Source organism: Elephas maximus, chromosome 2 (genome assembly GCF_024166365.1).
Source record: "Elephas maximus indicus isolate mEleMax1 chromosome 2, mEleMax1 primary haplotype, whole genome shotgun sequence".
NCBI lineage: Eukaryota > Metazoa > Chordata > Mammalia > Proboscidea > Elephantidae > Elephas > Elephas maximus.
In genome coordinates this window covers 101,565,580-101,588,930 of record NC_064820.1, presented here as the reverse complement: position 1 = coordinate 101,588,930, position 23,351 = coordinate 101,565,580, and the positions used below count along the sequence as shown (strand labels likewise).

The following is a 23,351-nucleotide window of genomic DNA, read 5'->3' as shown; positions in this document are numbered from 1 at the left end:
TCAGAATCGATTCCGACTGTAATGGGGTTTTGTGTGTGTGTGTGTGTGTGTGTGTGTGATATTAATGATGTTGTTCAATAATTTCCGAATTCTGCTGGATCAGCTTTCTTTGAAATGGTCACTAATATGGATCTCTTCCAATTGGTTGGCCAGGTAGCTATCTTCTAAATTTCTTAGCATGGATAAGTCAGCACCTCTAGCTGTACATCCATTTGTTGAAACATCTCAATTGGTATTCCATTAATTCCTGGAGCCTTGTTTTTTGCCAATGCTTTCAGGGCAGCTTGGACTTCTTCCTTCAATACCATCGGTTCTTCATCATTTGCTACCTCTGAAATGGTTGAACATTGAACAATTCTTTTTGGTACAGTGACTCTGTGTATTCCTTCCATCTGCTTTGATACTTCCTATGTCATTCAATATTTTGCTGAAAGAATCCTTCAAAATTGCAACTCGAGTCTTCATTTTTTTCTTCAGTTCTTTCAGCTTAAGAAATGCCAAGCCTGTTCGATCCCTTTTGGTTTTCTAACTCCAGTTCTTTGCACATTTCCATTATAATATTCTATCTTGTATTCTCAAGCTGTTCCTTGAAATCTGTTCAGAATTTTTACTTCATCAATTCTTCCTTTAGCTTTAGCAAGTTTCAGAGTCTCTTCTGACATCCATTTTGGTCTTTTCTTTCTTTCCTGTCTTTTTAATGACCTTTTGTCTTCTTCATGTATGATGTCCTTGATGTCTTCCCACAACTTTTCTGGTCTTCGGTCGTTAGTGTCCAACGGGTCAAATCTATTCTTGATGGCCTCCAAATTCGGTAGAATATACTCGAGGTTATACTTTGGCTCTTGTGGACTTGTTTTAATTTTCTTCAGCTTCAACTTGAACCTGGAAATAAGCAATTGATGATCTGTTCTGCAGTCAGCCCCAGCCTTGTTCTGACCAATGATATTGAGCTTTTCCATTGTCTCTTTCAATAGATGCAGTCTATTTGATTCCTATGTATTCTGTTTGGCGAAGTCCATGTGTGTAGTTGCTGTTTATGTTCTTAAAATAAGTATTTGTAACGAAGAATTCTTTGATCTCACAAAATTCTATCATGTGATCTCCGTGGTCATTTCTGTAAAGGCCATATTTTCCAACCAGCAATCCTTTGTTTCCAACTTTCGCGTTCCAATCACCAGTAATTATCAATGCATCTTGGTTGTATGTTTGATCAATTTCAGGCTACAGAAGTTGGTAAAAATCTTCAGTTTCCTCATCTTTGGCCTTAGTGGTTGGTGTGTAAATTTCAGTAATAATTGTATTAATTGGTCTTCCTTGTAGGTTTATGGATATTATCCTATCACAGAGTTGTACTTCAGAATAGATCTTAAAATGTTGTTTTTGAAGATAAATTTGACTATATTCCTCTTCAATTTGTCATTCCTGGCATAGTAGATCATATGATTGTCTGATTCAAAATCAGTCCACTTGTGGCACAGTGGTTAAGAGCCATGGGCAGCTAACCAAAGGTCAGCGGTTCAAATCCACCAGCCTCTCCTTGGAAACACTATGGGGCAGTTGTCCTCTGTCCTATAGGGTGACTATAAGTTGGAATTGACTTGATTACAGTGGGTTTGGTTTTTGGTTTTAATGCTTAAGGTATCAGTCTTTATGCATTTTTGACAACTTTCAATTTTCCTAGATTCATATTTTATACATTCCACGTTCCAATTATCAATGGATGTTTGCAGCTGTTTCTTCTCATTTTGAATCATGCCACAGCAGCAAATGAAGGTCCTGAAAGCTTGACTCCATCCATGTCATTAAGGTCAACTCTACTTAAAGGAGGCAGCTCTTTCTCAGTTATATTTGGAGTGCTTCCCAACCTGAGGGGCTCATCTTCTGGCACTATATCAGACAATGGTCCACTGCTATTCATAAGATTTTCACTAGCCAATTTTTTCAGAAGTAGAGTGCCAAACCCTTCTTCCTGGTCTGTCTTAGTCTGGAAGCTCAGCTGAAACTTGTCCACCAAGAGTGACCCTGCTGGTATTTGAAACACCAGTGGCAAAGCTTCCAGTATCACAGCAATACACAAGCCATCACAGTATAACAAATTGACAGACAGGTGGTGGGAGGTTCTCAAACTTTAAGGTGCCTACTGATCTCCTAGGAAACCTTGTTAAAGGCAGATTCTGATTGGGTGGGGCTTCTGATTCTGCTTTTCTAACAAATTCACAAGGAATGCTGACTCAGTTGGTCTAAGGACCACACTTTGTGTAGCAAGGGTTTTCTAGGTGATCACTGAAGTTCTACTCAGCTCTAACATTCTAACTTTAATCCTAACCCTAAAAAAAAAAAAAAAAAAACCTTGCTTAAAAAATTATACTGATATACCAAAAATCAGGAAAAGAATATTTATTTTATTTTTTTAGTGACTTGCTTATGAATAATAAATATTTGATAACTTATGAGTGATTTTTTGTCATTTTTATTTGTTGCTTACAGAAGGAGACCCATAAAATAGATTAGGATTTTTCACTCTATTTACTTATGGATAGAAAATCATGTATAATAGATCGACTCGTTTGCCCAGGCTGTCACTAGCAGTTGGGTATTAGAAATACATATTTTGAGCTTCTATTGAACTTGATATTTTTCAGTGCACAGCATAGAAACAGAGTTGAGGAGATTGCATTATATTTAATTCAGCAGAGAATGAGACTGTTCACAGTAAAATCCCTGGTGGTGCAACGGTTAAGCACTCAGCTGCTAGCTGAAAAGTTGATGGTTCGAACTCAGCCAGCAGCTCCACAGAAGAAAGAGCTGGTGATCTGCTTCCATAAAGATTACAGCCAAGAAAATCCAATGGGACAATTCTACTCTGTCACATGGAGTCACTATGAGTTGGAATTGACTTGACAGTATCCAACTGTGTTCTGCTGAGCCTGGAGTAGGTAGCAATTACACTTAATGAATAAATGAGCAATCTTGTACTGTGAGTAACATGCACCTGAGTTGAAAAAGTCTTGGTAACCAGACATGTTAACACATGAACCAATGAAAAAACAACGCCTGTTAAGAAGATTCTGACATACTGAGCATACATTCATTCCATAAGAGTTTGTTACTTGGTCTTCTAATCTGTAATATATATTAGGTGAACCTGTTTTTGATGCGTTTATTGCAATGCTCTGCTATGGATCTTCTGAAAATGTATTCTGTCCTGAGGCAAGTAATACACTGGAACCTATCAGGTGTGTTGAAAGGATACATTTGGATATCGACCAGTTTATTTTTAAAGAGAATGTATGCTCATCACCATCACGACTTGTAAATTTTTTTTTTCCTTGAAGGAATATTTAAAAGAACAGCTGTTTTCAATGAGTGGTTCAGAGGAAAAGCCATTATCCATCCGACCTTTAAAGACAATGACATTGAGGAGTATGGACGATGAGCCTTCTGCCTTTAACCCTTTCCATGTGTATAAGGTGTTTAGTGAAAACATGCTAGATCAGGTATGTGGACATGAAATGGTAAATTCAATCTAAATGTGTGCTTCCTTTACACAAGTTTAAAAAAAAAAAAAAAAAAAAGCCTTGCCTTTCAACATTTACCCATAAACTTTTTGCTAAGAAACAAAAGACCTTGTCCTTATTTGCATGGTCTGCACAAATTGACTTGGAAAAAGTTATTTTACCTTCTTTTTATTTGTCAAACTGATTCATTGGTTTGGTCTGTAAAACTTAATCTCTGACCAGGTCAGTTTACCATGGGCAGAGCAAACATCTGTTAGGCTGTGTCTATAGAAGGTCGGAGGGACTAGGCATTTCACTGATTTGCTGCCCTCCTGATTCACTGCTCTCCCACCCTCAATACACACACTTACGAAATTCCTTGCAATCTTTATGAATGTATCGGGTAAATTGGTAAATAGTTGACTTTAAAATTATTTATAAATAGAGCACTAAGTTTCTATTTTGAAGGGCATAAGGTAAATTGGCTTTTTATAACCTAAACACATTCCCAAATTTATAATGAATTTGCTATCGATCTTAAAATTAGGCTGTTTGGAACAAAACCAATGTAATAAATGCCATACTTTTTTTCAATGTCAGATTATGCCATTGTTGAAGCTGCATATTTCAATAGTTATATCAAAAAGATCATCTTTATGCCAAAGTACTTGAAATGTAAAGTTGCTTTTGCTTTCTTCATTCTTTTGGTGGTTTTTTTCCAGAAGGCTCTTGACAGACAATTTGAACTAACAGGGCAGAAGAGAAGGATTGCTTGACCTAGAGCTCTGATGAAAATAAGAATTAAAACAATGGCCTAATTCTGGATGCAGATAATATTTTACCATGCCTGTTACAGCTCTAGTCTACATTCATCAATACTGTAGTAGAATAAGACCTTCAAATGCTGACAACCCAGGGCAGAATTCTCCTGCTATATGACAGTATTGTAGTGCTCGATTAATCAGCAGGTGACAGGGGATAGTTCTTGTTGGATTTTCAACATTGGTCTGGACTCTTGGTATCAACACTATTCAGTTTTAAGGAGTATATGCATCTATAATACTTTAGAACAAAATAGATTGTATACGTTTGAGTTTTTTGGCTACTTTTCTTTGTTGTACATTAGATTGCTGCAAACCATAAATAGTCATTGTAGCTGTTAAATTATCCTTACTTCATTTAAGTAAGCGGCGTGTTTTATTGCATTCTGAATTATGAGATTATTTTTCACAGTAATTTTTCTCTTTGGTTGTGAAATTATCTACTAAGTGAGAAAAAATGTCATTTATGTTATTTATATTTACTGGTCCTTGTAAACTCCCCTTTGATGCATTTCTTAACCAAAAGAGATAATATTAATATCATGCCCTAATAAAGCTGTGTCTTATAATTTGAAACTTAACACTTCCAAGGTTGTTTTTTAAATCAACCTTACAGGTGCTGAAACTGTAAATTGTTATGATATGTAAAAAAGTTGCTAATTGTTGTATTTTCCTTTGCAAAGAGTCTCAGAGAAACTTTTTCGGGGAAATGCCATTAACATTTGGAATAATGACTCAAGAAATTGATTTATATTTTTATAAATAATGACTACATCCCCAAATGGATTTATCAATTAATTGCTGTCTTATAGGGATAAAACCTTCTTCTGCAGACATGATTGATGTTATCTGTCTTAGTCCTTGTTCCGGACCCCCCTCCTTCTTCGTTAGTGTATCACAGCTGGAGCTTTAATTTACTGATCATATTAACTCTGATTAATAACTAACAATAGCATCTTCTCATTTATCAACAGTCAGCCATCACAAAATGGAACTGGAATTGGTCAAACTTGCTGCCAAATTATCTGGGACTGGATAAAATGACCTTCAGTGCATTGCTCAAAAACAGGTAATAAGATTGGGGATCTTGGGGACCTGGTTGGGGAAAAAGGTTACATACATTTTTTTACCAGCATATTTTTTAGAAAAGTGAAAACGTGACATTGGCAGGGGAGTCTCTTTTATTTTCTCGTTCTCTGGTCTCTCTTCTAAAAAGAATTGCTAAAGTTATATGAAATATACTTTCTAAATGCTGTTTTTCCATAGTAAGCTTTTGCAAAGGGCAGTTAAATTCTTTTCTGAGATGAATTCAATTGATTTTAGTCTGGATTTCAAGTATAGTTGACTTTGTGTATCTAATAGTTTAGTACTGTAAACACCAGACGTTATAGACTTGAATGTCATTATAATACTACACCTTTGTTTACAAACAATTTAATGAATGCATACAAAATGCCAAGCCAAATCAACTAGTCAGGGGAAACATATAAGTAAAACTGTTGTGATTGAATTTTTCACTTTTCAGCCAGTTATTTTGGCACAACAGGGCAACCCAATAAAATTGTAATCTAATTTCAGCCTAGGAACCCACACATGTAATTTGTTTTGCACAAAAGTATTCACATTTTATTTATATTTTGGATCAATTAACATGTTTTATACCTTTAAAGTTTTCAGTGAAAAACTGTAAAGTTTACATTTTAAAAATTGGATTTTCCTATCAACCTTCACGTTTTTAAATAAGATACATATGTATATGACTCTTTATTGTTTAAGTATCATGTGCTTGATTATAGCTGAGTATGAGAAAAATCTCCTATACCATGTTTATGATGTAGAGTAGATTTTCATATCTTTTTGCCAAAAATCAAGTATCATTTTTCCTGAAAGACAATAATGACAGTGACATAGTAGAATTGTCAAACCACCCTTGAGAAATTGGGGTACATATAAGAAATTGCAGTATTCCCCCAATGGAGGTAATAAAAAAAAAAAAAAAAAAAGGGCAGGTTTATTACCAATTAAAATTGTGGCTTAGATATATGGTCACAGTGAATTTCTTAATATGTCACCCCTGAATTAAGCTCATGCACTCATTATGAGCAGAATTGAATAATCTAGAAGCTTCCACACCAAGGGCAGAGCCTTCCCCCAGCAATCCTACCACCTGGCAGACAGCAGTCCAGAATGTACCCTGTGCATGCAAAAGTCCCCTGGAGATGTTCGTCAACTCTCCCAAAGCTGCTTGGAGAGGTGGGAGGTGAAGGTGGTAGAGGAGAGGCCAGGTCCTCTGTTGAAACTACAGTTACATGATGTTTACACAATAGTAAATATCCATCTGGAAACAAACTAACAAAGGTAAGTCATTTTTTCTGCTATTTGGAAATATTTAAGTTTATGTAGATTAACCGTGTTATGATATTTTACTAAATTTTTTCAACTGTGAATTGCTGCTTCCAATTCAATAAATGGTATTGTAGGGGCGAGAAAGAGATGCTAGCACATCCTTCAAAACACACTGCATTTGCTCTGTGTAATATTCACTGTTAAGTGAATTTGTGTTTTAAGCAAAAATGCATATTATTATTTTTGTTTAACAGTTTTAGATGCATTTATTAGGTCGCTTTATTAAAGTCTGTTTCCCTGAGATATTATGAACGATAGTGAGTGGGAGGAAAGAACTCCCACAAACTTAGCCAGAAATAACAGGTCAAAACAGTTCTCTTGGAAAGGGGTCATGAATTTTTAATAGAAACAGCTAGAATCTCATCTTAATAAGAACCTTAGATTTTTAAAAGAATGCTATGAAAAGCATTCTACTCCAAACTACCACATACCACAAGCTACAATGAACGTAATTGGTTTATCTTAGGATGAAAGACACCTAACAGTTTTTAATCTCTTCTAGCACTTCCCCTTTTATTTAAAAAATGTTGTCTATGAGATGTAAATGGTAATGAAATTGTTTCTTTTATTTCCTCTAAGAGACTCTTTTGTTTGAACCTGTCTGAGAATGCTGATTTTATTTTAGTGCATTGAATTTTTGACATCGTTATAAGAAAGATACATATTTCAAAATGAGACCACAGGACATAGAGTTTTTAGATTGAGAGTTATATATGCCAATTCTCTATATTTTGTACCTGTAACCATGTTCTTTAGAGGTAGACAGAACCAGAACTGGAGGAGAGAACCCAGAGCAGCTCAGCTAAACATGCCAGGAGAACTCACTGATTAAATAAGCCACTTGTCTCTTTTTTCTCCCTTTATTGGCAATACGTTTGTACTACTCTATCGCTAAAACACTATGGTCTAGTATATGTATGAGGTAGGAATGCTGTCTGAGGACATAATATTAGAGAGAAAGTGAACCTAAATAACACAGGTATGGAAAAAGCTCAGGAGAAGAAATCTTCTAATTCAGCTCCTAAATTCCTTTGTGTCTGGTCTTAAGCTTCAATATAATAAGCAGACCATCTGTGGACTTACTCCCCCAAGACCACAAATGCCTGGAGTGAACCAGATCTCCCTCACTACCAAAACAGGATGAAGATGGGCAGCCAAGATCCCTGGGTTCTCAGGCCAGTCCTGTTGTGAGCTTACCTTACAGAAGTTATCTAAATTGTTTGATTTTGGGTTCCCTTTTGTTTAAAATGAAATAATGATAATTACATATCTACTTCATGGGGATTGTTGGGACAATCAAGAATGTTAAAGGATATGAAAGTATCCCTGAACATTGAAACCACAATACATATTTAGAAAAGTAGTAACACTAGCACACAGCAGCTGTGTTAAATGTCTGGCCAGGTAAAGTAACAAAAAAAGGCCATTATGAGTTAGCCGAGAACTGGAGGTACATGTAACCATCCAGTTAGACCACCAAGGTTATGTATGTTCTAGGCCTAGACCAATATTGAGGGTCAGGAAAAGCATCAGGCCAGAGACCAGCAGTGAGCCCAGGGGGCTGAAAGATGAAAGACACAAACAGTGGGAAAATGAGCAAGAAGGAGGGTCCAAAGGCCAGGTGAGCCTTTCGGAGTTGAAGATGTAAGAGATAAAGACTTGAGAGACAGTTTAAGCACATGATAGAGATGTGTGGTACCAAGGATATCTATATATGAAACATTACTGTCCTTTGAGTTGTTCTGTGCTGTCTCCAAAGGCAGAACAAAAAATTAAGTGGCAGCCAGTGTCCTTGGTAGGGATGTGTCCTCTGCCCACTATCTGGCCTAAATCTTTATTGGAGCAGGCTGCTATTACTTTCACCTGCCAAGTGGCTGTTGGGTTTGAGCCGCCAACATTTCAGTTAGCAGGCAAGCACTTAGCCACTGCACCATCAGGGTTCCTTTATCTCAAAATACCTCCATCCAATTCATAATGCTCCAAGTTCATTACCTTCTTCCTGTTCTTTGTGTTCTTCAAGCTCTTTCCCACTTTAGGTTCTTTGCGCTTGCTTATTGCCTGTTTATCCTGTGCCTCCTGGTAGAATATAAATTCCATGAGAATAGGACCTTGCCTATCTTATTCCAAGTGTGTCTTTAGTACCTAGAATCGTCCCTGGGCTCAGAGTAGGCTCTGAGTAATATTTGTTGAATAAACTAGTGAACAAATGAGGAATAAGAATGCAGAGAAAGAGTCATCTCTGGCAGATAAGCAGAGAGTAGGCATTCTCTAAGTGTGCTGACGGGTTAATAGTCATGTTGGGAAAAGAAGCGTACCCTGGGAAATCTCAAGTAAAAACTGTCTGCGTGCATAAACATTTTCTTCAATTTTTCCAAATTTGTGTGACAATAAGGTTAATTAAGCTCTATATGTTTAACATCCCTGTTATTTATTATTATTATTGTTAGAAGTTCGGCTCAGATTAAAAATACAAAAAAAAAAACTGATCATTACTTTTAAACAGTTGATCCAATTCACACCTTAGTATCTTCAGCAACATAGCATCTTCTTTCCTGCAAGATTCAGGGATCTTTGACGTTGGAGCGATGGTGTTGTTGTTTTTGGGTGCCAATTGAGTCAATTCCGATGGATAGCGACCCCATGTGACAAGAGTAGAAGTGCCCTATGGGGTTTTCTTGGTATAAGCTTTGAGGGGGCAGGTCACCAGGTCTTTCTCCCACAGTGCCGCTGGGTGGGTTTGAACAATCAACTTTTCAGTTAGCAGCTGAGGACTTAAATGTTGCGCCACCAGGGCCTTTTTATTTGAGTGATAGGATTCACATTTGTTAAATGATACTAAAGCTGCAAGCTGAAAAACTTAAAAGTATTGTGAGTGGACACAAGTATCTAACCAAGCCTTTACAAATTAATTAGAAGTGATTTTCAAGGTATTTAATATGTAACAGCTGAGACTTCAGAAAGGCGATCTTGAATATATACAAATGATATATGCCTTTCAACTTAGGAAGTTTGCCATTGTGGAAAATAAAAACTCCTTAGAGGTTCAGAAAATCCACGTATATATATCAGTTCTACACCTTTACCTTTAATGCTGTGTAAGAGTAAGTACGGTGGTCGTACATTGATCTTTTGAAATAATAACGGCACTTTTCACAGTTTCTTAGTGGTAGTTTCTTCCTTTCCTCCTGATCCACATTAAAATAAATCCAGAATACCAAACGAGAAGGTGATTGCATCTGCAGGCGAGTTCACCAAAAGGAACACTCCATTCCTTCATTGATGGCCAAGCTCCAGATTGCCATTTTGCTATTGTTTTCTTTGTCACTGGAACAAATTTATGTTGCTTCTTTTCTCTTTACCTTATTTATTCCAAATATTTCCCAAGAATTGTGGTGCTGAGAATAATCTGTGAATGTAGTGGAGTGCTATGCTATTTTAACCATCTAAATATACTGCATATGAGTTTGGCTTCGAGTTGAGCAAACACAATTAAATATGATGGCAGGAACAGCAGAAGGGGTGTTGGTGGCAGATTTCTGGCTATCACTTTGGGGCTTTTCCAGGTGCACAATAACTGTACATCTGAGAGAAAACACAGACCTGAAAACGTGTTTAAAAGAGCCGCCTATCTGTGGACTTGATTGTTTACTTTTAGTAATAATAATTATTAAAGTGCTTTTACCCTGTATCAGATTATAGTGTGTGCCCTGTGGTGCATGAAGAGTACAAAATATAGCCTTTGGCCTCAATCTGCACACACTGCACTCTCAAATGACTGTTCTCAGGGAGTGTTACCATTAGCAGAATGTTTATAGTTGTGCATGGCAGTAAATTCCTGGTGCAGCAGCAGGCTGCCTGGTTATGGAGAGGTGGGTTTAAGAAAAGAGGGAAGCTGATTTTAAGAGCACACACCTCTAAGCCATCACATTCATTGCATGTGCCATGGCATTCAAATTTGGGTTTTTTTCCATGCTCTCGCTCCCTAGCATACTCTTTTCTTCCCACCTCCACCAAAAGACCTCAGGCTCTTAACACTCTACCCACCACCATCACTGTATTTTCTCAGGCAGGAACAGTCCTCCTTCCCATCTGAAGTCCCAAAACAGCATGCTTTTTGCATGGATATTGGCTAACATGTATTTAGGGTGCATAAATTAACACTTGATCCTCAGGATTTCTAGGGGTTAGGGATTCGGATAAAGAGCCTAATGGTGCAACGGTTAAGCACGCGGCTGCTAATTGAAAGGTTGACAGTTTGAACCCACCAAGCAGGTCCACGGAAGAAAGACCTGGTGATCTATTCCCATAAAGATTGCAGCCTAAAAAGCCTTATGGAGCAGTTCTACTCTGTCACACGAGGTCACTTTGGGTCGAAATCAGCTCAGTGGCCCTACAACAACAACAGGGGTTTGGTACATCAACCCCACAAGCTGATAAATGTGAGTTGTTTGTGTGTGTCAATGTTGTTTTTGGTCTATAAAGCACTTTCACATAAATCTTCTCATTTGAACCTCACTACAACCGTATAACGGGAGATAAGTACATTGCAAAATGTTAAATGACGTGCACAAGGTCACAACTTTTAAATGGCAGCTGGGACTCAAAATAGGGCATCTGACTCTGTATCTGGTGTTTTATCTACTACACCATTCTCCTGGTCACTTTATTTAAAAAAACTATTAGCTGTATATTTACTGTAATAATTCTGATGATTGTGAAAGTAAGTAACACACAGAGCACCTGTCACATGACTTAGAGACATACATTTAACTCATATGCCTTACGACAGCCTTATAAAGTGGGTATCGTGTCACTATCTTTTTCCTGATAAGGAAACTGAGGCACAGAGGGACCTAGATATAAGTGATGGTGCTAGGATTCTGTCTCCAGAGTCCATGTTCTTAACCACTTCTCTCTGCTGCTTCCATAGAACTTAGCTTATTTTATTCATTCAACAAACATTTTTGAACATCTACTTTATGGAAAACATTTATTTTCAATAAATTAGCAATCCGCTATGGGCTATTATATACACTGAAGGCCCGTTAGTGCTATTCCACAAAATTCTTTATCCATTTTGAGTTTTAACTTTGGTTGTCCCGACTCCTCTCGTCTCCTCAAATCCTCTGAGGAACTGACCAGCCGCCTACCTGCTTTGTCAGGAAGTTTAGGTCATCCAATGTGAATCTCCCAACTTTCCTTCCTAAACTTCAATTTTGTTTCTGTCATCACCAATTCTTTGCTTCTTGTCTCTTGGCTTAGAAGAAGAAAGCACAGCGATGCTCTTACATATGGAGAGCTTATATGTATATGTGTTATATAAGTTAACAGGGATGCAATTTAAATAAAGGTCTCCATTACTTCAGTGAGGTAGGAAACTGACAACCAAAATAAATATGTTAAATGCTCTTGACAGAAATGCCGAATTGGCAAAATTTTTATGAAAGGAAGGTATAATAATTTTCTCAAAAGCAGTCGTGGGAGAATTTTTTGCTTGTCAAAAATGAACCAGAATTTACTTTGTAATGAATTTTTCTCTACCTAATTAGGCATTCACATAGTGGCACTTTTGGCTTCTTGCAGTGGATCAAAAGCTTGTTTTTAAAAAATTTGCTTGTATGAGTGCATTCTTTTTGCAATGACTGTTCTTTAAGTCTTCCCCCAAAAGCCTTTGTGATGTTTTTCTACACAAAGTTTTAGCATGGCTCCACCCGGAGTACCTGTCATAGGCCTATTGATGCAGTTTGGCTGAAGATTAAAAGAGCATCGGCAGCACTCAGGATTATTGATCATTACTGAATACCCCAGGTTTTTTTGTGTTACTATATCAACATAAAATAAGGAGATTGTTTCTCTGAAGATATTTTCACTAAGACAATTATGAAAGAAACTTATATGTCTATTGGGCCAGAAATATAATTAAATCTTGTAATAACAAATCTGAGCAACGATATCAATTGCTCACTTTTATTAATTTATGTGTTAATATTTAAGTTATATATTATAGTACTTTTATGGCTTGTGTATGAAAATAGGATACTTCAGAATTTTCTTATACTGTAAATGAAACTTACGAACCTATAAATCTGATCCCTTTTTTACATAACGGGGGACCTAGTGAAAAAAAATTTTTTAATCAATTAGACTTTTTTTGCATCCAGAATATTAGCACCAATTCAATTTTAAATAATTAAAAATGTATTTTTAATAAGCTATAAGCAATATGTGGATCCCTATTTTTTTAGTGGCACAGTGGAAACTCTGGTGGTATAATGGTTAAGAGTTCGGCTGCTAGTCAAAAGGTCCGTACTTCAAATTTACCAGACGCTCCTTGGAAACTCTATGGGACAGTTCTACTTGTACTGTAGGGTCACTATGAGTCAGAATCAACTCAAGGACAGCAAGTTTGGTTTGATTATAAGCAGTATATACACATGTATCATTTCACATGATAGGAGGATATGACATAAAATATGAAAGTTCCCCTCCCAGCTCCTCAGTCACACACATTCCACTCCAGTTTTAACCATTTGAAACATTTCTAGTTTTCTTTTGGTTTGTAAGTATGAGGGATATGCTATACCACTGTTTTTTTTTAATTCATCAACTTAAAATAGTATGAACTCATTGCTATGAAAGATACAAAATTTAACTCACACTGTTCTCTTCCCACTCCTCCAAACTCTGCTAATAATGTTCTTATTTTTAGTTCTACTTGTCACCTTGTGCGACATTATAACCTCTATTTTTAAATCATTTTATGTTTTGTATTTTTTAAATTAATTTTTATTGAGCTTTAAGAGCAAGTTTACTAATCAAGTCAGTTTCTCATACAAAAATTTATATACACCTTGCTATGTACTCCTAATTGCTCTCCCCCAAGTGAGACAGCATACTTCTTCCCTACATTCTCCATTTTTGAGTCCATTTGGTCAGCTTCTGGCCCCTTCTGCCCTCTCATCTCCCCTCCAGACAGGGGATGCCAACATAGTCTTATGTGTCTACTTGATCTAAGAAGCTCATTCTTCACCAGTATCATTTTCTATCCCATAGTCCAGTCCAATCCCTGTCTGAAGAATTGGCTATGGGAATGGTCCATGTCTTGGGCTAACAGAAGGTCTGGGGACCATGACATCTGGGGTTCTTCTAGTCTCAGTCAGACCATTAAGTCTGGTCCTTTTACAAGAATTTGAGGTCTACATCCCATTGCTCTCCTGCTCGCTCAGGGCTCTCTCTTGTGTTCCCTGTCAGGGCAGTCATCAGTTGTAGCCTGGCACCATCTAGTTCTTCTGGTCTCAGGCTTTTGGAGTCCCTGGTTTATGTGGTCCTTTCTGTCTCTTCGGCTCATAATTACCTTGTGTCTTTGGTGTTCTTCATTCTCCTTTGTTCCAGGTGAGTTGAGACCAATTGATGCATCTTAGATGGCTGCTTGCTAGCGTTTAAGACCCCAGAAGCCACTCTCCAAAATGGGATGCAGAATGTTTTCTTAATAGATTTTATTATGCCAGTTGACTTAGATGTCCTCTGAAGCCATGGTCACCAAACCCCCGCCCCTGCCTGTTATGCTGGCCTTCGAAGTGTTCATTCTATTCAGGAAACTTCTTTGCTTTTGGTTCAGTCAAGTTGTGCTGACCTCTCCTGTACTGTGTGTTGTCTTTCCCTTCACCTAAAATAATACTTATATACTATCAAATTAGTGAAAACCCCTCTCTCTTCCTCCCTCTCCCTTCTTGTAACCATCAAAGAATATTTTCTTTTCTGTTTAAACTATTTCTGCAGTTCTTATAATAGTGATCTTACACAGTATTTGCCCTTTTACAACTGACTAATTTCACTCAGCATAATGTCTTCCAGATTCCTCCATGTTATGAAATGTTTCACGGATTCATCATTGTTCCTTATTGATGCATAGTATTACATTGTGTGAATATACCATAATTTATTTATCCATTCATCCATTGATGGGTACCTTGGTGGCTTCCATCTTTTTGCTATTGTAAACATTGCTGCAACGAACATGGGTGTGCATTTATCTCTTCATGTAAAGGTTCTTATTTCTCTAGGTTATATTCCAAGGAGTGGGATAGCTGGATCTTATGGTAGTTCTATTTCTAGTTTTTAAGGAAGCACCAAATCGATTTCCAAAATGGTTATACCATTTTACATTCCCACCAGCAGTGTGTAAGTGTTCCAGCCCCTCCACAACCTCTCTAACATTTATTATTTTGTGTTTTTTGGATTAATGCAGCCTTGTTGGAGTGAGATGGAATCTCATTGTAGTTTTAATTTGCATTTCTGTAATGGCTAATAATCGTGAGCATTTCCTCATGTATCTGTTAGTTACCTGAATGTCTTCTTTAGTGAAGTGCCTGTTCATATCTTTTGCCCATTTTTTAATCAGGTTACTTGCCTTTTTGTAATTGAGTTTTTGCAGTATCAAGTTGATTTTAGAGATCAGGCGCGATCGGAAATATCATAGCTAAAAACTTTTTCCCAGTTTGTAGGTAATCTTTTTACTCTTTTGATGAAGTCTTTGGATGAGCATAGGTATTTGATTTTTAGGAGCTCCCAGTTATCTAGTTTCTCTTCTGTATTGTCAGTAATGTTTTGTATACTGTTTATGCCCTGTATTAGGGCTACTAACATTGTCCCTATTTTTTCTTCCATGATCTTTATTGTTTTAGATTTTATGTTTAGGTCTTTGATCCATTTTGAGTTCGTTTTTGTGTGTGGTGTGAGGTATGGGTCTTGCTTCATTTTTTTGCAGATGGATATCCAGTTATGCCAGCACCATTTGTTAAAAAGACTGTCTTTTCCCACATTTAACTGACTTTGGGCCTTTGTCAAATATCAGCTGCTCATATGTGGATGGATTTATGTGTGGATTTTCAGCTCTGTTCCATTGGTCTATGTATCTGTTATTGTACCAGTACCAGGCTGTTTTGACTACTACGGCGGTATAACAGGTTCAAAAATCAGGTAGAGTGAGGCCTCCCACTTTGCTCTTCTTTTTCAGTAATGCTTTACTTATCCGGGACCTCTTTCCCTTCCATATGAAGTTGGTGATTTGTTTCTCCATCTCATTAAAAAATGTCATTGGAATTTGGATCAGAATTGCATTGTAGCTATAGATGGCTTTTCACAGAATAGACATTTTTGCAATGTTAAGTTTTCCTATCCATGAGCAAGGTATGTTTTTCCAATTATGTAAATCTCTTTTGGTTTCTTTCAGTAGTATTTTGCAGTTTTCTTTGTATGGGTCTTTCACATCTCTGGTAAGATTTATTACTAAATATTTTATCTTCTTGGGGGCAACTGTAAATGGTATAGATTTGGTGATTTCCTCCTCGATGTTCTTTTTGTTGGTGTAGAGGAATCCAGCTGATTTTTGTATGTTTATCTTGTATCCTAATACTCTGCTGAACTCTTCTATTATTTTCAGTAGCTTCCTTGAGGATTCCTCAGGGTTTTCTGTGTATAAGATCATGTCATTTGCAAATAGAGATACTTACATTTCTTCCTTACCAATCTGGATGCCCTTTATTTCTTTATGTAGCCTAATTGCTCTGGCTAGGACCTCCAGCACAGTGTTGAATAAGAGTGGTGATAAAGGGCATCCTTGTCTGGTTTCCATTCTCAAGCGGAATGCTTTCAGACTCTCTCCATTTAGGATGATGTTGGCTGTTGGCTTTGTATAAATGCCCTTCATTATGTTGAGGAATTTTCCTTCTATTCCTATTTTGCTGAGAGTTTTTATCATGAATTAGTGTTGAACTTTGTCAAAAGCCTTTTAAAATCATGTGATTCTTGTCTTTTGTTTCATTTATGTGATAGATTACATTAATTGTTTTTCTAATGTTGAACCATCCCTGCATACCTGGTATGAATCCCACTTGGTCATGGTGAATTATTTTTTTGATATGTTATTGAATTCTATTGGCTAGAATTTTGTTGAGGATTTTTGCATCTAAGTTCATGAGGGATATAGGTCTGTAATTTTCTTTTTCCTTTTCTTTTTTTTGGAGTCTTTACCTGGTTTTGGTATCAGGGATATGGTGGCTTCATAGAATGAGTTTGGTAGTATTCCATCCTTTTCTATGCTCTGAAATACCTTTAGTAGTAGTGGTGTTAACTCTTCTCTGAAAGTTTGGTAGAACTCTGCAGTGAAGCCATCAGGGCCAGGGCTTTTGTTTTTTGTTGTTGGGAGTTTTTTGATTACCCTTTCAATCTCTTCTTTTGTTATGGGTCTATTTAGTTGTTCTACCTCTGTTTGTGTTAGTTTGGGTAGGTAGTGTGTTTCTAGGAATTCATTATTTCTTCTAGGTTTTCCAATTTTTTAGAGTACAATTTTTCGTAGTAATCTGATAGGATTCTTTTAATGTCAGTTGGGTCTGTTGTGATATCGCCCATCTCATTTCTTATTTGGGTTATTTAATTCCTCTCCTGTTTTTCTTTGTCATTCTGGCCAATGGTTTATCAGTTTTGTTCATTTTTTAAAATAACCAGCTTTTGGTCATGTTAACTCTTTCAATTTTTTTTCTATTCTCTATTTCATTTAATTCTGCTCTCATTTTTATTATTTGCTTTCTTCTGGTGCCTGAGGGTTTGGTTTCTTTTTTTGCTCTCTTTTTATTTGTTTCAGTTGTGGGGATAGTTCTTTGATTTTGGCCCTTTCTTCTTTTTGTATATGTGCATTTATTGATATAAATTGACCTCTGTGCACTGCTTTAGCTGTGTCCCAAACTTTCTGATAGGAAGTGTTTTCATTCTCATTTCATTCTCATACTCCATCCTTAATGTCCCCTATAATCCAGTCTTTTTTGAGCAGGGTATTGGTCAGTTTCCAAGTATTTGATTTCTTTTCCCTTCTTTTGCTGTTATTGCTTTCTACTTTTATGGCCTTATGGTCAGAGAAGATGCTTTGTAATATTTCAGTGTTTTGGATTCTGTTAAGTCTTCTTTATGACCTAATATATGGTCTATTCTAGGGAATGTTCCATATGCACTAGAAAAGAAAGTATACTTGGCTGCTGTTGGGTGGAGTGTTCTGTATATGTGTATGAGGTCAAGCTGGTTGATTATGACATTTAAATCTTCCTTGTCTTTATTAAGCTTCTTTCTGGATGTCCTGTCCTTCACCAAAAGTGGTATGTTGAAGTTTCCTACACTAATTGTGGGGCTTCCTATCTCACTTTTCAATGCCGTTTAGAGTTTGTTTTATGTATCTTGCAGACCTGTCACTGAGTGCATAAATATTTAATATGGTTATATCCTCCTGATATACAGTCCCTTTAGTCATTACATAGTGTCCTTCCTTATCCTTTGTGGTGGATTTAAATTTAAAGTCTATTTTGTCAGAAATTAATATTGCCACTTCTTCTCTTTTTTGATTGTTGTTTACCTGATTCGTTTTTTTTCCATCCTTTGAGTTTTAGTTTGTGTCTCTAAGTCTAAGGTGTGTCTCTTCTAGGCAGCATATAGCCGGATCATGTTTTTTTTATCCATTCTGCAACTCCCTCTTTATTGGTGCATTTAGTCCATTTATATTCAGTGTGATTATAGACATGTATGAGTTTAGTACTATGATTTTGATGCCTTTTTTGGTGTGTTGTTGACGGTTTTATTTTTCTGCTTACTTTTTTGTGCTCAGGAGTTTTTCTTTGTAAATTGTGTGTTCCTCTTTTTCATTGTAGTTGAATGTTTTTGCTGAGTCTTTATGTTTATCTTGTTTTTTATTTTGAAGCGAGGGATTATTAGTCTTCTTTGTGGTTACCTTAATATTTACCCCTATTTTTCTAAGTTTAACCCTAACTTGTATCTCCCTATATTGCCTTGATTTCCTCTCCATATGGGAAATCTATGCCTACTTTATTTAGTCTGTCTTTATTGATTATGGTCTTCTTTTATATAATGACATCACTGATTCCCTGTTTTGATCTTTTTTAAAAATCTTATTTTATTTTATTTAATTCCCTATCTGAGTTGATACCTAGGTTCTCTGTTTTCTGTTCTAGTATTGTGTTGATATCTGATATTATTGAGTTGCTAGCCAGACAATTCCCTTTAGCATTTCTTGTAGTTTTGGTTTGATTTTTGCAATTCCCTACGCTTGTGTTTCTCTGTAAATGTCTTAATTTTGCCTTTATATTTGAGAGACAGTTTTGGTGGATATATGATTCTTGGCTGGCAATTTTTCTCCTCCAGTGCTCTATATATGTCATCGCATTGCCTTCTTGCCTGCATGGTTTCTGCTGCGTAGTCTGAACTTATTGATTCTCCTTTGTAGGTAACTTTTTGCTTATCCCTGGCTGCTCTTAAAATTTTATCTTTATCTTTGGTTTTGGCAAGTTTCATAATAATATGACTTTCTTTTGGGATCTACCTCATATGGGGTTTGATGAGCATCTTGGATAGGTATCCTTTCATCTTTCAAGATGTCAGGGAAATTTTCTGCCAACGATTTTTCAACAATTCTCTCTGCATTTTCTGTTTTCCCTCCCTGCTCTGGTATTGCGATCTCTTTAAGTTATTCGTTTTGATAGAGTCTCACATGGTTCTTAGGGTTTCTTTATTTTTTAAAATTCTTTTATATGATTTTTCTTCAAATATTTTGGTGCCAAATACCTTATCCTCCATCTCCCCAATTCTGCATTCCTGTTCCTCAATTATGCTCCTCTTTCTATTGAGTTGTCTTATTCTGTAATTTTATTGTTAATCTTCTGAATTTTTGAATGCTGTCTGTCTATGGACTCTTTCAGCTTATTAAATTTTTCATTATTTCTTGAATAATCTTTTTAGTTTCTTCAGTTGCTTTATTTGTGTGTTCCTTGGCTTTTTCTGTGTATTGCCTGATCTTGTTCCTGATGTCGTTCCTGATGTTTTGAAGAGTTCTGTGTATTAGTCTTTTGTATTCTAAATCTGGCAGTTTCAGAAATACATCTTCATCTGGGACAGTCCTTTATTCTCTGTTTTGGGAATTTGTTGAAGCATCCATGGTCTGCTTCTTTATGTGATTCAATATTGACTGCTGTCTCCAAGCCATCTATGAGTTATTGTAATAATTTATTTTATGTTCTCTCACTGTGTCCTAGCTTCTTGCTTTGTTTTGTTTTGAGTTTTAGGCTACTAGAGTGAGCTAACTTGATTATTGGAGCCTTTGAAGCACCAATGTCCTGTTACCAGATGACTAGAGCTTTTACCAGTTATATGAGTCTAGGAGTCCATTCACTATTCTTGTATAGATTCAGCTCAGGTGTCCTGATAGTCAGTCACCTAGTGTGTGGTGTAGGCTGTCCCCTACTATCTTAGAGGAGTAGTGGTGATGTCAGTGAGGAAGGAGCATCTCTGTTCTCTAGAGCACCCTGGTGGGTGGGCTCTGCAGCTGTACCTTATGCATCCAATGCTTATACCTGTAAAGACTGGTAGGCACCACTATCATTGGACCGCTTTTGCAGGTGGCTAGGTGATGTGGATGGAGTCTCGAGCCCTCAGATCCCAGCTGTGGGTAGGTGAGGGCCCTGTTTAATAGGCAGAGTGGTATCAGACCTCCAAAACCTGCCTCTCCACCACAAAGCTGAAACAATTACAGTCAGACCTCTAACTGATTTGCCCTTGCAAAATAATAGCCACCTGGATCCATGTAGGGGTGAAAACCAACACCTGTGGTTTGCTTATGCCTGGACTGGAGCCACTTCTGCTCTGAACCTCCAGATTAGGAGAGTTGGGAAAGTATTTTTCACCCATTTGTTAATTTGTTCCTTCTTCCAGGCCAGGAGAATGGCTCAGAGAGAGCGCAGGTCCAGGGAAATCAACTGTTAATGAAGCTGGCTGGGGCAGAGGGGGGAGGGATCAGATAGATAGGAGAGTACTTTGAAAAGAAGGAGCTATTAGATCTGCGTGGTAAATCAGACAAAATCACTTGTGTTGAGAATGCTGTTTTATCTCAGATTCCAGAGGCATGTGTAGCCTGTGTGTGCTGGCTGGGTCCCCACTGAGATTGCCTCAGGGGGTTAAAGCTGCATCCCACATTTGCCTTCTTTCGCTGAAGCAGTTTTGTCCTAAAGTCCACAGCCCATCCCGCAGCTGTCACACCAGGGAATTGGTTTGTTGGCACTTCGTTTGCCTTCTTTCACTGAAGCAGCTGCTTCCTAAGTGCTACAGCCAGCCCCGCTGTAGACACACCACAGGGTCAGGGGTGTGCCACTTTGCTTGCCTTCTTTTGGTGAAGCTGCTGTGTCTCAGGAAACTACAATCAGCCCTACCACCATTGCACCAAAGAATGGCGCCAAGGAATCGGAGCTGAGGTGCTGCGTGGGCTCAGCAAATCATCGCTGCTTCTGTGCTGTCTCACCCTCCCCCGTCGTTCAAACTGATTCCTTAATTCTGTGTTTGATGCTCAGAGTTCTTTGATTGTCACGTATGTTGTTGATTCACCTTTTTTTTCAGGTCTTTGTTGCAAGAGGGTTCAGCAGACTTGTGACTAGTTCGCCATCTTGGCCCTGCCTCTCCTGTATTTTATTTTTTAATTTACATACAGTAAAATTCATGCCCCTTGGTAAACAGTTCTGTGAGTTATAACAAATGCATAAAGTCATTTAACAACCATCACAACCAAAATATACAACAGTTTCATCACCCCCAAAATTTCTTTTGTGCTGCCTTTTCATGGTCAGTTCCACCCTCTATCCCAACCCCTGGCAACCACTGATCAGTTCTCTACCCTTATAGTTTTTGTCCTTTCAGAATATCATATCAACGAAATCATACAGTGTGTAGCCTTCTCTAGCTGTCTTCTTTTACTAAGCATAATGCATTTGAGATTAGTCCAATCTGTTATCTGTATCAATAGATCTTTTTTTATTGTATAATACTATTCCATTGTATAGATGTACCACAGTTGTTGATCCACTCACCTATTAAAGGCCATTTGAGTTGTTTCTAATGTTTGATAATTGTGAATAAATGCTCTAGAAACATTTGGGTCCAGATTTTGGGGAAAACATAGGTCTTTATTTCACCTGGATAATACCTAGGAGTGGGAATGTTGGGTAGTATATTTGTTTAACTTTATAAAGAAACTGTATCTTCTCCTGTTTTATACTGCCCATGAGAAGTCCAATCCCAGCCTGATTCTTTGTCCCCTTATCCCCTCCCTGGTCACCCTGTGTGGGTTTTGGGTTTCTCTTGACACTAAGGAGGCCCTTTTAGTATTATAATTTTCTTCAGCTTTGGGATTTTTTTTTTTTCTATTATTTGATTATCCCTGCCTTCCTTCAATTCAATCCTCAATTTTATGTATCTCCCTTTCTGGAATTTTTTAAGGCAGATGTTCTGATTTCTTCTTTTCTCAGTTATTGCTGAAGGATTCTCAGCCTCAGTCACCCTCTTCTCATTCTCTTCATCCCTCCTTCTCTTTCTTTATGTCCTCCTTACCTCCTTTCCTACAGCCAATTCATTTATTTCTATGGCTTCAACTGATTATCCCAGGTATTATGAAATCAAATGCATTTAAGGGCTGGCCAAGTAATGTATATATGAAGGCAAGACATAATACAATAGATGGTGGTGAGTGCATGCCTAGGCAAAAACATTTAAATCCTATTTTTAAAAAAATGCTGTGCTAGCAAAACACACATTTCATCAGAACACATTAAACCCACCAATATAAACCTCTACATCTATGCTACTAAGTCCTGAGTCTATATCTCTAGTCCTAATTGGTCAGTAAAATCCCATATTCCCAACACTGGGATTTTTCACTGTGATGATATTTTAATGTGATAACTCTCACCTCACATAGAAGTTCTAACGTATTTATGTACATCTTAAAACAGCCTCCTCTTTAGAGTTGTGTGATTTCTATTCATGGTACTTACAGTTTTTTTGTCTCAGCCTAGAAACCTTGAAGCACTTTGCAAAGTTTCCATCTTCCATCGCCTATACTCTGTTAGACACCAAAGGCCCCTAGTTTTCCCTCTAAACATTTCTTATGTCCATTATGTGAGAATATGCTTCCAGTGTGTTCCCACTCTTGAGACCTAGTGCCCTCATCCACTCATGCCTAGATGTTCTGCCTGAATCGAGCCTTAACTTCTCTAATTCATTGATCTCTGCTAGATTAATGGCTTCTTTTATCTTAAAGTTATTTTTTATTATTGAAATCAATTCAAAATAATTGTAAATCACATTGTAAAACAAAGGAACAGTATCACTATAATCTAATCCCAGCACCCTAATTAAATTCTTTGTTTCTTCTCGTTCTCTTCATCTGTATACCAATACACACCTCTTTTTGCACAGTTATAGTGGGAGAGGTCTATATATACAATTGTGGGTTCTACATTTTTCATGTAATTATCTTTGTCATTCATTCATGTGAAGATATTGTCCTTATTTTTAATGGCTTTTAATGCCATTAAAATAAATGACATAATTGATAATACATTAATTTATTAGTCCCATTTCAATGCCAAATTAATGTAGCAACATTTAGCTAGCCATTTCTCTATTATTGTGCTGTTAACAGGTTTTGGCTGTTTTGTTTTTACATATGACACTGCCTTGAATGTATAGATTCTTTCCTGATGCTGTTGGAATAAAAGTAAAACATAAAAGAACACAGGCAAAC

General features: G+C 37.1%; 1 protein-coding gene across 5 annotated transcripts in view; it reads left to right on the top strand.

Moving 5' to 3' along the window:
• The window catches only part of KIAA0825 (KIAA0825 ortholog), a 445,920-nt gene that overhangs the window by 227,572 nt on the left and 194,997 nt on the right, over nucleotides 1-23,351 (top strand). For all 5 annotated transcript variants that reach the window (XM_049867904.1, XM_049867915.1, XM_049867914.1 and 2 more), the window contains exons 19-20: nucleotides 3,336-3,497; nucleotides 5,293-5,387. In XM_049867904.1, the coding sequence (XP_049723861.1) occupies nucleotides 3,336-3,497; nucleotides 5,293-5,387 (257 nt within the window). The remainder of the gene's footprint in view (nucleotides 1-3,335; nucleotides 3,498-5,292; nucleotides 5,388-23,351) is intronic.